General features: G+C 40.8%; 1 protein-coding gene across 4 annotated transcripts in view; it reads left to right on the top strand.

Moving 5' to 3' along the window:
- The window catches only part of LOC113625741 (protein POLR1D-like), a 56,441-nt gene that overhangs the window by 18,276 nt on the left and 21,912 nt on the right, over nt 1–16,253 (top strand). For all 4 annotated transcript variants that reach the window (XM_027116619.1, XM_027116618.1, XM_027116616.1 and 1 more), the window contains exon 2: nt 6,644–6,718. In XM_027116619.1, coding sequence (XP_026972420.1) covers nt 6,644–6,718 — 75 coding nt within the window. The remainder of the gene's footprint in view (nt 1–6,643; nt 6,719–16,253) is intronic.

The raw sequence follows: 16,253 nt of genomic DNA, 5'->3' as shown, positions 1-16,253 counted from the left end.
CAACTAATCTTTTAGTAAGGCACGTGTATACTTTATATACTTTTAAACTTAATTGACCTATCAGACAGACACGTTGTTCCTGGCAACGGTATAATTCACAGGCTTTTCTATTTAGAGTTTACTATCTTCTAAGGTAGTTCTCTGCCATCCCCACCCCCCTGCACAGAGTTTTTTTCAGTAAGAGATGCTTGTCCTCACAATACACGATTTACCGTGGCACATTTAACTAGGTCCTATAATATGAACTGAAAATGAATCACTGTATTTTCTGTGTGCGGCTCCTTAATCGGGATTTAAGAATAAATACTTGTAGAAATACTTACTACTTTGACAATGAGGTGACTTCATTATGAGGTCATTCCTCAGGTGAGGTGTTTTATGACCTGAGAGATAAGGTTTCCCTCTAAGAGCTAAACTAATAGAAGTCAGCCCACTATTACCTGAAGAAGTCATCTCGCTGTAATAATAACCCACCCTCTGAGGTCACGCAGGATGGGTAGCTGTGGACATTTGAGACTGTCCAAGTCCAGGTGATGAGACGGGAGTTCTGCCTTCACCACAGCGGTCTTGTCGTGACTGCAAATAATCGCAGTGAAACGTGCTGCCAGCCCTCCCATGGCCTTCCTCTCACGGGGCTCAGCTGTGTCGAGGCTGGGGTCTCGCCTTCACCAGAACTGTAGTGTCAGGGTCAGTTAAAAGTCAACTGCCCGGGTTCACATCCCAGCCCCAGTTTCTTCACTCTTTATCTTCTCCTTATCAATGAAATAGTAGTTACCTAGAGGAGTTGTGAGGATTAAGTGTAAGATACATGGCACATAGGTACTGCTGCCATCATTATTTTTCATCATATCCCCAGTGGTGCATATTAAGTGCTTATTATATCGATATTCAAAGGAGAGTTTCCTTGAACCTGGGCAGCCCCATGTGTCACAAACGTGCAGATCTTCCGTCAGTGCAGTTCCTAGCCCAGGAAACACCTTCCTCTTGTTTTGACCTGCGTCCCTGAATGAAAGGAAACTGTGGGGTCCGTGGCGATGGGGGGCTGTGCCCTGTTGACGTCAGAGCGCACACTGCTTCAGAGTCCAGGAAGGATGTGAGCCGCGCAGTGTTCGGAAGAAAAAAGACACATTAACTTGTCAAAACCTTCTTTTCAGCGTGAGTGCAGGAGGTTTTGCCATAAGGAAATATTGTTTCCCAGCAGAGCTAAGCTTCCCTTTGCTTGCTTGTCTCAGGATTTCAGTTCAGTGTTCTGGAGGTTCTCATGACTTAGTTCAGTATGAGGAATAGTTATACTTGGAGACTAACATTTAATGTTAGATCAGATTACCCGTACATTTGTATATGTGTAGGTCTTGGAGAACATACAGGAGGTTTGTTACTGATTCATTAATCTACAGGGAAACTTTAAAACATTCAAAATTTAGGTTTTCAGTTTTTTACATTTATGTTAATTTACATTTTGACAATATACTACAATTTGGTCCATGTTGAATAGTTACACTTTGTTTTTTAATACTTTAGATTATTACAGTCCATAGAACTTAATTTATATGAAAATCTTGATCATAACAATATGATTAGTGATTTTGCTGAAATAAAGGCAAGAAAATAAATTTTATGGAATAAAGATATATATAAATTTTCTGTCTTTATGTATTCATCTAAATATTACCAACCCATTAAGAGAATAATCAATGTGTGCAGGGAGTTAATTCTATTATCTCATATTTCGCTAACTTAAATTTTTAAAAATCATAGCTTTACACATTTTTTTGAAGTACAACTGACTTACAATTTTATATTAGCTTCAGGTGTACAACATAGTGATTCTATATTTTTATACATTACAAAGTGATGGCCACGACAAGTCTGGTTACCATCTATCACCATACAGAGTTTACACATTTAAATTTTTATTGTAATGAAGGTGTATTTGTCATGGTAGGAGGAATGAATATGTTTTATTTAATGGTTTTTAAATGTAACTTAAATATTTAGAAGTATGGTACATCAGCCTGAAAGAAAAGGTGGTTTTATAATATCTATTGATGAGGCACCGGTGGGGAGATGAGGAAGGGCTGGTGGAGAAGGTGACCTCTGACCTGAGCATCCGGTGGTGAGGACGTAGCTGCAGGAAGAGCCCTGGGCAGGGTGCAGCCCAGGCAAACCTTCCCATGCACATGACGGCAGATATGGTGCTGCCGTCCAGCCGCTGTCCCGGCCAAATTGGGCTTCTGGACTAGCAAAGCTACAGCCCACGAATGTGCTGTCTGGCTGCCGTAATAAAAAGACCATGGACTAAGTGGTCTAAACAGCAGACATTTATTTCTAACAGTTCTGGAGGCGGGAGGTCTGAGAGCCAGTTGCCAGCAGATTCGGTGTCTGGTGAGGGCCCATCTTCTCCCTGTGTCCCCACATGCCAGAAGGGAGGAAAGAGCTCTCTGGGGTCTCTTTCATAAGGGCACCAATCACCTCCCCCAAAGGCCCCACCTCCTAATACCATTACATCGGGAGCTAGGATTTCAACATCTAAGTTTGGGGAGGGAGGGACACAAACATTGAGTCCATAACACTTTCCTTCACCATTTCTCAAGAAAGTATATGTTGAGGTCTTTTTTGGAGCAATTACTTGATATTTAGCTTCTCTGATATTATTTCTTTAAAAATCTCATTTTCTTGTGTTCTTCATTATTTAATTTTCTGTTGTTTCATTTTAGTTGCCTTAAATATCTTGCTACCCTTTCGCTATAGTGATATAGTTAACTCTCAGTTGATTTATGTGAGTATAAAGGACCACAGACCCAGATAACTCAAAACTAATTTGTTTGACTTTGGATTTTAAGGCGATTTAGCACCAGATTTGCGTTCCCACTCAGGTTTTATTTAAGCTGCTATTATGATCAGTGTACGCTGTACAAGCATGTACCAGCTGGCTAATGGGATGAACAGGCAGGCCTGAAGAAGCTGAGCTAGGATGGAAAATTGTCTGTGGATAATACACACATGGATCATTGAAAATCGATTGTAGCTTGTTCCTGTGCCCAGGAAACTGTCTGCTTAATGACCTGGCTTTCTGGGACTTCTTGTTTGCACCGGACCGTCTATTCTAATACAATGGATTGGTTTTACAAAGAAACCTTTAAGATGCTTAAAGGATCTAAGCATAAAAATTATGGTACTTAAATTTGTGTGTGAAATTTAATTGTTCAAGTCCTTGTTGTACTTAGTTCTTATATATTCTCCTACTGTTTGCTGTTCCTGTATTTTAATTGCAGTTTACACTTCTGTTTCACAATCTCATTAAAAACTATCTTGTTTCATGATGCCGATGTTTCATAATCTTTGATAATTTAAGTATCTAGCCTCTGTGATAATGTGTGGTAGAAACTGACTTTGTTATTTCCTTACCCGAGAATTCATTAGCGAGAGTTCCAGAAAAAACAACAGAGGCTACAGAGGAGTGAGGAAAACTACCTGACTTTCTAATTTTTTTTCCTGTTGATTTTGAAGGTGATGTTGTTATTTCAAGGACAAAACACATGACTGCTAGAAGTTGCTTTCCTATTTGGAAGGAAAGCCCTGCAGAAGGAGCTCGTGCAGAGTGTGGGTGGGACACAGCGAATGCCCCACGTTCTTAGGACAAAGTCTGAGCAGCCCTCCGTTCCTCTGCCTCTGCAGTTCTCTGAATGAGTGCAGAATCAGTGGCAGCTCTGTCAGGGCTTTTTTTTTTTTCCCCCTTTTGCATTTACTTTATTTTTTGCCTTTTAATGATAATGAGAAAAGGGCTTCTCCAGGACTTGTCGTGCAAATGTTTGTGGAGGAGACGGGAAGTATGATAGGAAGATGGAGGGCAGGTACCCTTAAACCCACAGGTCCTTTTGTTTTGTTTTGGTCCTCCTCACCGCTCTCAGTGTCCCCGGTACCTCCTTCCTCATCTGAACACTGGTCGTGATGACTATGTTGTCATGTTCAGATGGGACAGTGCTTTGTAAACCGTAAAGCTCGTGACAACATGAGTTGTCCAAACAGTAACAAACGCCTCAGTCGCAGGCAGTCTGCTGGGCCTGGGTTCTGCCCTGTCTGCTCCCGACCTGTCACCGTCTTTCCTCACTGGTGAACTGGTTTACCCCAGGCAGTCTTTCTCATACTTACACCTTCTTTTCTCTTGGGCTGTCGTTGTAAGTCAGAAGGTATCCTTAATCACGGCAGAGAAAGTTAAGCACAGCACTGGAGACAGTTTTCAGTGAAATCACAACTACAGAAGAATCCACGTCCAACTTCACGCTCTGGAAGGCGCCTAGACTAGGCCTGCAGGATCTCGGCACGGTTCTTGACCGAGTATTGCTTCCTGCAGATGTACAGCATCCCAACTGTAGCGTGACACAAACTGGCTTTCGTAGGCATGTCCAGAAAGCTGGGCAAACGTTTTAACAGTTTTTATGGGAAAATGCATTCTCCTTCATCTGTAACTGATACATAGTTTGTTCATAATTGGGGAACTGCCCAAGCAGGTTCTTTCACTGATGATTTTTAACTGTGTCTGTTGTCAGGAGAGAGGACATATGGGTGGATCCAGGATGATTGATTTTCTGGTGGTTTTTTTTTGTTTTTTTGAAAGCTACCACTCTAATTGATGGGAAGGCAGGGGTGTATTTGGCATATTTTTACCCTTTGGTTTTTTTTTGCTTACATCTATAAGGGTGAAGAAGGATCTCTGTTTTGGAGCCAGAGAGGATAAATTTTTCCCGAAATACTCTATGAGACAAAGTCCTCAGATCACATCCATAGGATGTATTATTATTTTAAAGAGATGGAAGAAGGCTATGTGGTGTCACATGCACTTAGTATTCCCGACACCAGGAGGCTGGGCTATGACACCTGATCTGATTGAGTCCAGGCGCAAGAAGCAGACAAGCTGGTCAGCGTTTCAGTTTTTCATCAGCCCATCCGTGGGCCCTCCCAGGATGGATTAGAAAGTGTCCAGCTGCTGAGTTAGCTGAAATGGCATTTTTTTAAAGATCTCACTATTAATAGGAGTTTATTAAAACTTGTGTAAATTATAGAAAAATAGCCAGATATATCTGTTGAGGATGAAGAGGGTGGTGAAATAGTTTGAAAGAATACTATTAGAAATATGGAGGTGAATACCAGGAGAAACAGATAAGAAGGAGTTGAAATTGGTTTTTTTGGTGGGTAAGGAAGGCTGATGCAGAAGACTGCTGTATTTCATTTTAAGTCTTTAAATAATATTTTTCTCTTTAAGCTATATGCATGCTTTGATAAAATAAAAATCAGTATAAAATAAAACATTCTTATAAACTAACAGAATGGTAACATCATTGAGGACTATGTGAATTGTACCTAGAGTAGTACTGTAAGAGTGTAACTAAATGTTTTTATATAGAATCAATATATAATTATTGATATTATATTATATTTAATAATATAATTATATTATAATAATTATATTACAATATAATTATATTATTATAATTATAATAATTATATTTATAATTATTTAAAAAGTTTCCAATTTTGTGATTAGAATTATAGTTCTGTCTTTGGACTATTGTTTGCGACGTGATACCTCTCTTTTTCTTAACTTTATTATTGCTATATCATAGGTAATATTAAAGTCAGGGATGACCATGGTCCTATCTTACTACCCATGACACCTTGCACAGGATTATATGTGGTGAAGTCTCAGAGTATGGTTGATAAATATGTCTTCTAGGCTTTTAAAAAGCCTCTTTCTAAAAATTACACAAATAATACAGATTCACTCTAGAAAAAACAGAAAATGCAGAGAAGCAAACAAAAAACTAAAAATCTGCCCCAAACTTATCATTTTGGTAACATCCCTCCAAATGTTTCCCTGTGCAATAGGTACATGTAAATAAATTTAAAATAAAATTATCCTATACATACTCTTTTGTTCCCAGATTTATACACTTAACATGTTACGAATGTCTTGCTGTGCCAAGCATTTGCCTTCATTTTTAACAACTGCCTAATCTTCCGCTGTGTGGATATGCCATGATTTATTTAAACAATCCCTTTTTAGTACCCGTTTAAGCTTTCTATTCTTTTTCTTTAGCTGTTAAGGTTTTGAATGCGTATCCTTGTACATATAGTTTTGCATACTTAGTTGAATTTTTCTTAGAATAAGGTGGAATTTTTAGGTCAACATGTATGTTTTATTTTTACGGCTCTTTATCACGTTTCCAGTTGTTCTCCAGAAATGTTATATCAGCTTTAGTCCCTGTTGGTAGAGAAAAGAATATCCATTTCTCCACTCCCTCACTAACTGATGAGCAGAAACAGATTCATCATTGCTGGGTTAATTAGTATTTCTTAGAATAACAGTGCGTTTGAACGTTTTTAGTGTGGATATAATTCATCATTTTGCCTTTAATTTTCTCTTCAGTGTTCTTCCCCTATATGGAAAAGGTTTCTTTTTAATTTTTATGTATTCAAAACTATCAACCATTTTAAAACATTTTTTTAAATTTCTCCCCCAATTTTGAAGTTTAATGCTTCAAAAGCTCTTTCTTTCCCAGGGTCACATACGTGGAACAAATTGATTTTCAGAATTTAGTGGAGTGACTAAAATTCTCTCAAATTTCTTCCTTTTTCCCACCAGGAAAGCAATAGAAGAACTCCTTAAAGAGGCAAAACGTGGGAAAACAAGAGCAGAGACAATGGGACCTATGGGCTGGTAAGTTCTTGAGTCATCTTCCTTAAAATTTAAACTCATGTATATATTAAAGAGAAAAGTTTTCTTTAGCATATACAGGGAATGTAGAACCGTGGACGTAGAGGAACTCACTCAGAGGCAAGTGGTAGAGCAGGGACACTGCTGAGGGCTGCAGCCACGGAAGTGGGCAGAGGGGTGAGAACAGAGAACACTTGTCATGGTGTTGTCACCCTTTGGTCCACAAGTCCCCAAGAGATATGATGACGCTGCTGTGCCTAAGGCCACCTGAGTGACAGTAATATTATGTCAGTGTTCATTGTTTAAGAACTTCTATCTTAATTATAGTCCTCAGTAAATTAAGATTTATAATTTTAAGTATTTTAATTTTGTGACAGTTCAGCTGTGTAGCACTAAAGTTTACCATTGCAGTTGCTTTACAAAACAGAGCTTACTAAAACTTAATGATATAGACAAAGGAAGAATTTAACCTTAAGAATCAAGTCTACTCTTCTAAGCGTTACTTTAGCAATAGCATTCTCATCCAATAAATATGCTGGCTTAGGTCTTTTATCCACAGTTTAAAATTCACTATAATGGAGTATTGTGGGCCGTGAAAACGTGTAAAATGTAAAAATGGGACAGGAGTAGAAGCTAGATCTCTGTGGATTTGACTCTTAGAACCAAGCACAGGGTTTATGTCAAATATAAAACAAGGTTCAGTCAAAGTTAAAGAAATAAGAGGGCAAAGGCAGTTCCTAAAAATCAAGAAACATAAGATAAATGGACCTCAGTAAGCCATTGAGCAGATGGCTTAGCCACACGTGGAGGAACTGTTTCAGGTGATCTGAAATTTGACTGTATTTCCAAAGGCAAAAAAGAACTAGAAAGAAATCTTAAATTGTTTCCAGTTATCACGTTGTTGGTAATAATGTTGACATTGTTATTCTGAAAATATTGTATAGTAGGATAAAGCAAATAAGTAAATATTTATTTGTTATAGATACCAAAATTTTCAGTGTAAAAGATACAACTATAAAATCAAAGATATAAAAATCTGTACTCCTAAATATTAATTGGAAATATCCGTATGAAGTTGTGCTAGATTTTCTCTTTAAAAGAGAGAAAAGCTTTTCTAGCTCTGTTCACAGAAAAGTCCTGGAAACAATGACCATCCACTCAGTAGCAGTGAGTATCCCTGGCACCCAGGGGTGGTGTATAAATTCTACTGTGGTATATATAATTCCATTTCTCACTGAACGAAGACAGAGCCTTAGAGAAATAACTGGCTGCCGATCTGAGGCCGTTAGCCTGGAGTTAGCCAAACTGCAAGCTAGCTGTCACAGCCTCCAGCACTGCCCTCACTTCTCATGCCAACCGCAAGTTCCGGGAGCTCCCCAAACGATCCTCAGCTTCAGTAATTTGCTAGACCACACACAATTCACAGAAAGCTATTATGCTCATGGTTACAGTTTATTACAGGGAAAGGATACAGATTAAAATCAGCCAGAATAAGGGATGCAAAGGGCACAGTCTGGAAAGGTTCCAGACACAGAGCCGCTGTTGTCCACCCCGTGGAGTCAGGACCCACACATTACCCTCCCAGCACCAACATACGACAATGCACTTGGCATACTGACAACCAAGGAAGCGTACCTGAGCCTCGGTGTCCAAAGTGTTTTGGGGGGTTCCATTACTTAGGTGTGATTGACTGATTGCTCACATGGTTGATATCAGTCTCCAGTTTGACCAATACCACAGTACCCCAGATTTCCACCCTCAATCATGTGGTGTGTCTCTGGCATGGCCAGCCCTCCCTGTAAGACTATCAGTTGTGGCCAGCTCCACCCTAAACAAAGACGTTTCTATCAGGTATGACATTGCCTCCCAGAATTGATATTACCTCCCAGAAGCCAGGGCGAAGGCCAGACCTCTCTGTGGGCAAGACCACACTGTTTACTACATAGATAGGAAATGTATAAGAAGAGCCAGAAAATCTTATCAGATCAGAAAGTAAAACTGTCAGAGATCAGATCAGGAAGTAAAACTGTCAGAGACTACTGTAGTCATGTCAGAAAGACACAGGAACCAACTTGAAAGGCCTCCCACTAGTCAAAGATGGGACAATTTAATCACCAAAGAATAAAGAATAATGAGTGAGATAACCTAAAATATGTTAAAATCCATAAGGTCATAAGAAAAATCACATCAAGAAGCTTTTGGATGAGGCTAAGGGGCCAAATTATTATAAAACTGGTAAATAGTGAGGAAAAGCCGAGCATTTATCCTGTTCCTTGTACAAGTTATACTTCAAAGTTACAAAATAATTGATGAAAGAAAACTTCCTTATAGAATTGCAACTGTTAAATGTAGGACTATAGAGTAAGGTTATCATCACTTGAATAACAACTCAATTACAAGACAAACTATCTAATTTAAAAATGGACAAAAGATTTGAACAAACACTTCACCAAAAATGATATCAAATTGGCCAATAAGCATTTGAAAGGATACTCAAATCATTAGTTATCAGGAAAATGCAAATTAAAACCACAGTTACTTATTCACTACACATGCACTAGATTGGCCAAAATAAAAAAAAAGACTGACAGCACCAAATAAAGAGGAGGATTTGGAACAACGAGAATGCTCACATATTGTTGGTGGAAATGTAAAATCATACAGCCACTTCGAAAAACAACTGGTAGTTTCTTCCACATATGCACTCACCATACAGAATTCTTCTTCTAACCACCTGTCAGAGAGCTGACAATGTAAGCCCACACGGAAATCTGTCCAGTAATGTCCACAGCAGTTTTATTCATGATAGCTCAAAACTGGAAACAACCCAAATGACCATCAGCTGATGAGTGGATACACAGTTGTAACATCCATACATTCCACACTCATCAATAACGAAAAGGAACAGAACTACTGATACACACTGCATGGATGAATCTCAGAAGCATTTTGCTCATGAAAGAAGCCAGACTCAAAACATTACACATTATAAGATTCCATTTATATGACATTCTAGAAAAGCCAAAACCACAGGGACAGAAAACCCATCGGCTGCCAGGAGGTAGGGGCTGAAGGACTGAATTTCCTGCAGAACTTTTCTGGGTGCTGGGAATGCTCTATATCTTGACTGTTGTGATGATCACACGACTACACACATTTGTCAAAACTCATCACACTATTTACTTAAAAGGATAAATTTTAGTTTGTATAAACTATACCTCAGTAAACCTGATGTAAAAATAAGAAGAATGTCGTTATTCTACAATCCCTAATGATACACTGGATCTAGGCAAAGATCATCACCGGTTGCTAAGTCTCTCAGATGAGAAGCTGATGGGAAACTTTCTGATGAGTGGGTCAGGCTGACGACACCTGGACTCATCTGTCAATCTTTATACCACAAGAAGATGCAATAGGAAGAGGGTACCGCCACTTATGAGACATCCTTGTAAAGAACCTGAACGTGAATCTGATCAAGTCTCTAGTTAGAACTACTAGTTTGCAGGAAACAGAGGGCAGAGGAACATACTAAATGATATTATAGAGATAAAATTACAAAAATGTGGGGAATTCTACAGGACAAACAAACCAGTTTCTTTAACAAATGAACTGCAAGGAGAAAAGGAGGAGGAGTATCCTATGACTTAATAGATTTGGGACACATCTACGTGTATACCTTGTTTGGATCCTTATCCAAACTAATTGAAACAAGGGTATTTGATGATATTAAGGAATTGGTGTTGATTTTTTTTTTAGGTGTGATAATAGGATTGCTGTTATTATTATTTATTTATTTATTTATTTTGCGGTACGCGGGCCTCTCACTGCTGTGGCCTCTCCCGTCGTGGAGCACGGGCTCCGGACGCGCAGGCTCAGCGGCCATGGCTCACGGGCCCAGCTGCTCCGCGGCATGTGGGATCTTCCCGGACTGGGGCACGAACCCGTATCCCCTGCATCGGCAGGCGGCCTCTCAACCACTGCGCCACCAGGGAAGCCCTGTTATTTTATTTTTTAAAAGCTATTATCTTTTAGAAGTTCATTCTGATGTATTTATGGATGCAGTGGTATAATAAGATGAAATGATCCAATGTGAGTCAATCTTTGTGTAACATTTGTAATCATTTTAGATTTCAGTGAAATAGCGACCTCCTAGGATACGGTAAAAATTTGGTGAGATAATGTATGTGGAAACACTCAGCATAGTTCCCGGCATGGAGCAGTCAGTTACTAAATGTTAGTTAAATCTGCTCTTAACTTCTTTTTTCGTTTGTTTGGATTTTTTATTGCCATATAAAGGGCCATCTAACTGGTCTGGACTAAAATAAATAAGTGTTCTAGATGTACCAGGCCAGGTGGAGTGAATATCAGTTTCAATGCCAATTTCAGACAAAGGATACTCATTGAATGGTCAACGTTTTCTACCATTTTACGAATTTTTTCCTCAAATACAGTTTTTTTATGTATAAATTTAAATGCCATATTTTTAAATATCCCACAAGATTTTTAGATATGACATTGCTATTTTTAAATTGCAGTTACAAATCTTATTTGTCAGTGACAGAATTATAATTCCTTAAAAATCAGAAGTTGTGGGCTTCCCTGGTGGCTCAGTGGTTGAGAGTCCGTCTGCCGATGCAGGGGACACGGGTTCGTGCCCCGGTCTGGGAAGATCCCACATGCCGCAGAGCGGCTGGGCCCGTGAGCCACGGCCGCTGAGCCTGCGTGTCCGGAGGCTGTGCTCCGCGGCGGGAGAGGGCACGGCAGTGAGAGACCCGCGTACCAAAAAAAAAAAAAACTTAGAAGTTGTATTTACAAGAATGAGCATATCCTTTTTTTTTCCTAGTTGGAACTAACTAAGGAGGAACATAGATTTAAATGGTTGATTGCTCCAGTTAATCGTTGATTCATCAGATCTCCTGACTTGGTGTATATAACCATCTATGTGGTTGGCTTTTTTCTTTTTACCTTTTGACCCCTTGACTCCCCTACCCCTGCCTCTGGCGACCACCAATCTGCTCTGTTATCTATGAGCTTGATTTTTTTTTTTTTTTTTAGGACTCCACATATAAGTGAGATCATACGGTATCTGTCCTTCTCTGTTGGACTTATTTCACTTAGCGTAACATCCTCAAGGTCCATCCATGTTGCCACACGTGGCAAGATTTCATTCTTTTTTATGCCTGAATAGTATTCCATTGTATGTGTATACCACAATTTGTCCATTCACCCATCAGTGGACACTTAGCTTGTTTCCGTATCTTGGCTGTTGTACATGAAGCTGCAATGAACACGTGGGTGCAGATATCTTTTTGAGTTAGCGTTTTCTTTTTCTTCAGATAAATACCCAGAAGTAGAATTGCTGGATCATACGGTAGTTCTATTTTTTAATTTTTTGAGGAAGCTCCATACTGCTTTCCGTAGTGGCTGCACCAATTTACATTCCCACCAACAGTGCACAAGTGTCCCATTTTCTTCACGTCTTCACCAATACATGTTATTTCTTACTTCTCTTATCTTCTTTCCAGCCCTCTGTCCTTCAGAGAGGAGAGATAAGGTGCCCCTACTAATACGAATTAGATTCGTGCAAACTTTGGTAGGGGCAGGCTGCTTTGGGTTTTGGTGTAAGGCAGGACCTCGATCGGGCTGACAGTAGTCATTGGTCCATTTTAATAACTTTTGTGAAAGAATCAGCCTAAAGCTACATCATAAATTCAGATGACTTGACAAGTGGATGAGAAAATATCAGTCAGGGTTCTTGCCAGATGAGGAATGTCGAAGGGGATCACTTGTTACTAGGCAGCTCTCCTGATGGAAGTCATTTATCCTGACAACCTTAGTGCCACTTACTGGCTCGGCAGAACTTTCTGAGGGTCAAAGAACTAGTCTGTCAGCATCAGCTCTGCTTTTCCTGAGGAGAGTTGCCATATGCACAGGCCAGCGTGAGATCTGTCGGGTACTGACTGACCTCCTCTCTGGGCATCATATCAGTTCGATTGGCTGTTCCAGCGTTCTGGGGGACCCGGGCTCCTTCCAGTTTTCCAAATCTCCCAACCAAACGGTGTGATTCTTTTCCACACTTTAGTTAGCAGAAACGAAGAAGAGGAAGAGGCATGCCCCCACCCCCTTCAAGCACACTTCCCAGGAGTCGTCTGTGCCATTTCTACCTGGACCCCATTGGCCAGAATTTGGTCTCATGTCTACACCAGCTACAAGGCCAGGAACTCAGTCTGTTTTTCCTCAGTCAGTCACGTGGCAGATAAAATCTGAGGTTCTTTTACTACAGAAGAAAGGAAGAACGGATATTGGGGGGCAACTAGCAGCCTCTTCCCAAGAAGGGCGGGAGAAGGATGTTGAAAAGAGAGTAAAAACTGGCAGACAAAGTAAGATGACTCCAGATTTACAAGAGGTGGATCCTGGGAGAACAGGATGGGAAACGCACACTCTCCCATGAGGTGACAAGACAAGCGAGCATTCCTGTTGACACTGCTATTTTTTTTCAACTCTCATAACGGCGGTTCTCAAACTTCTGGGTCTTTAGGATCCTTTACACTCTTGAAAATTACCGAGGACCCCACAGAACTTTTTTACGTGGGTTATATCTATCGGTATTTACTGTATTAGAAATTAAAACTGAGCAATTTTAAAGTATTTATTGATTTATTTTAAAAATAATAAACATGTTACACATGTAGATAGTATATTTTTTTATAAAAATAGCTATGTTTGCAAGAATTTACCTATGCAGTAGAGTGGCACTGTTTAATATTTCTGTGAACCTCTTCAATGTCTGGCTTATCAAAGACACCTGGATTTTCCTATCTGCCTCTGCAGTCAATCTGCTGTAATATGTTATTTTGGTTGAAGTCTATGAAGAGACTCTGATTTCACACAGATACGTATTTGGAAAAGGAAGAAGTACTTCAACAGCATTTTCAGAAATTTGTGGTATTCTTTTATACTGCATCAGTACTTGCAAGTAACCTCAGCAAGTGGTAGTTTCTTCACATTCTTTTTAATAATGTGGACTTTTCATATGCTGTTACAGTAAAATCCCTTGGTCTACCTTGCACTTCTACTGGATCTTCCACTCGTGCATGGTTCTGTAATATCAGGAACTGGTCATCTGGATATTGGTTCGCTGAGTTATGATCAGCTCCTCCAAATGTTGACACCTTTCATTATATAATATTTTAAAAACACATTTGTTAACATCACCACTGATCTCATCAGAAAAGTCGTTTAAGCGTTGGGAAACTGTCAAGGTCACTGTTTCCCAAAAGTCTAATTTTCTTCGTTTGCAAGCTTCAGTTTTATCTCAGCAGTGAATACCGCGAGTTGTTTTCTTTGAAGTGACGGCTCACTGACATCTGAATACCCAGCTAGGTCACCTCGCAGCTCAAACAGTCTCGCAGAACTTTTCCTGGAGGCAGCTTTTGGTCCAGCACACCTAACAGGGACGGGCTGTGAAGGGAGGTCTGGTCCAAGGAAACCCATGACTTGCTTCTGCCCACGGTGCTGGGACAAAGAACGCCTTTCCCATCCTGCTCATTCCAGGGGAACACCTGGTTCTACATCTGTTTAAAGAAGTGTGTGTGTGTGTGTGTGTGTGTGTGTGTGTGAATAAAACTTTTAACCACTAATCCAGTGGTTTCCAAATTTACCTGCACATTTGAAACCATCTGAGGAGCTTCCAAAAATACAAGTATCTGTTTCCCACCATCAAAGATTATTAGTTAGGGGTATGGCCTGAGCTTTGGGGTTTTAAAAAGATACCCAGGTGATTCTAAAGTGCACACCAATGTGAAAAACACTATGCTAATCCCTATTTATTAAAAAGAATGATACCAACCTGCTCTGCAGAACTGGGAGCATTCCCACACTCCTCCCAGGAGCAGACAGGTGGCCAGGTGGCCAGCCACAGGAGTCCCAAGACCCATCCCTGTCAAGTGGACAGATACCCCAAAGGAGCAGACAATCGGTCAGTTACTAGCGGGTGATGGTCTGCGTTTCTAAGCATCTCAAAGATCTTCACATTGGCTTTAAAATTTGACACTGAACTACAGTGAGTGACATTATTTCCTCCTCTTGGATACTGCATGAGAGAGATCTTAAGTGAGGTAGCTGAGCCGTTGCCAGAAAGAGATTGCTGAACTAAAGGAAATGCAACCGGGATGCCGTTTTCTGTAGTGTAAAGAAAGAAACCATTTGGTGCTATATACTTCCTTGGATGTATTTCAGCAAAAGAATCTCTTGAGAAGCTGTTCTTGACAGAAGCCTCAGAGAAGCTGAAATATTGGCCCACGTGACTTCCTTTCAGTCAACATAAAGGAATTTATAAGCACAAATTTCAGAAATTTGCTCAGCTTCCTTGTCTACAAAGCTGCTTTTATTCTGGTCACGTCCACTTCAGCTGACCTTTGCCCAGTATAATGCCTGAGTCCACTGCCTGTATGATTTCAGCCTTAGACGTTGGAGTAGGCGTATGTTTTGGTACCAAAACTTCCAAAGATTGAATTTGACAGAACATGATTTTTCAGTTTTCTTTACCCAGTTGTTTTGAGGGGAGTGGCATTTTGGGTGCTCTTCTCTTTGGCTTGGGGTCAATCTGGTGGTAAGGGGGAGCACCACCTACATTTCCTTCCATTTTACGTATCAGCTTTTGATTACTGGGAAGCAGATCATTGCCCCAGTGTCCACTGAGGCACGTGGTGTCTTTATTCGTTTGAAGATTCGCTCAGTACCAGTCGGGGTATTAAGGGGCCAGGCACAGGCAGCGGTACAGAAGCCTCACACAAAACGCCGCCCCTGAAGTTGCTCACGCACAGGTGCACGTGGACAGGCCTGCAGCTGAGCACCAGACCACATGCTGGAACCAGCGGGGAAGGCAGGGAGGGCTCGAGTTGCAGCCTGACTCGTGGGTGAGGCTCCCGGCAGTATTTCAGGGCCGCGGAGATCCAGAGCCTTTACTTTCCAGTTAAAGAATGTGGAGCCCAAAGAGGTTTCCTAAGTCCTGGTTAACTGCTGATGGGACCAGCACGGATCCTTCTTGTCTAGAGCCTCCCTCTGTGGTTACTGTCAGCACACAGCGCTGTGTGTCCTGCCCCTGCTTCCCACGTTCACATCCCCTTCCTGTCTGCTTATGAAAGTGGATCCGGGAGCCCTGAATGAGCTCTCGTTGGCTTACACGGCTACAGAAACGACCTGTCCTACAGAGGGAGCAGGGGGCCAGGGATCGTGCCCTGCCCATCCCAGGGCCCCGCTACTCACACCCCCGCCTCTGACCCTCGCCTGGTCACACCTTCTCTTCCTCCTGGCCGTCTCCTAAAGAGCATCAGACAGGTAGCCTGGTATTCATTTTTGCTGCAGGACCTAGCATAGTGCCTTACATATGAAAGATTCTCAGATGTTTGAAAATAAATACTGCAGATATATATGTACACGTATGTCAACGATTTTCCATTACTTTTGGGTGTAGTGGTGGAGACGGAGCATACTGAAAACCTGCCTCAGGCCTCAGGCCTGTTGTGTGCAGGGTAAT

Source organism: Aethalodelphis obliquidens, unplaced genomic scaffold (assembly GCF_003676395.1).
Source record: "Aethalodelphis obliquidens isolate GAN/ISIS:26980383/991018 unplaced genomic scaffold, ASM367639v1 scaffold16, whole genome shotgun sequence".
NCBI lineage: Eukaryota > Metazoa > Chordata > Mammalia > Artiodactyla > Delphinidae > Aethalodelphis > Aethalodelphis obliquidens.
This window is presented reverse-complemented; position numbering and strand designations above follow the sequence as displayed.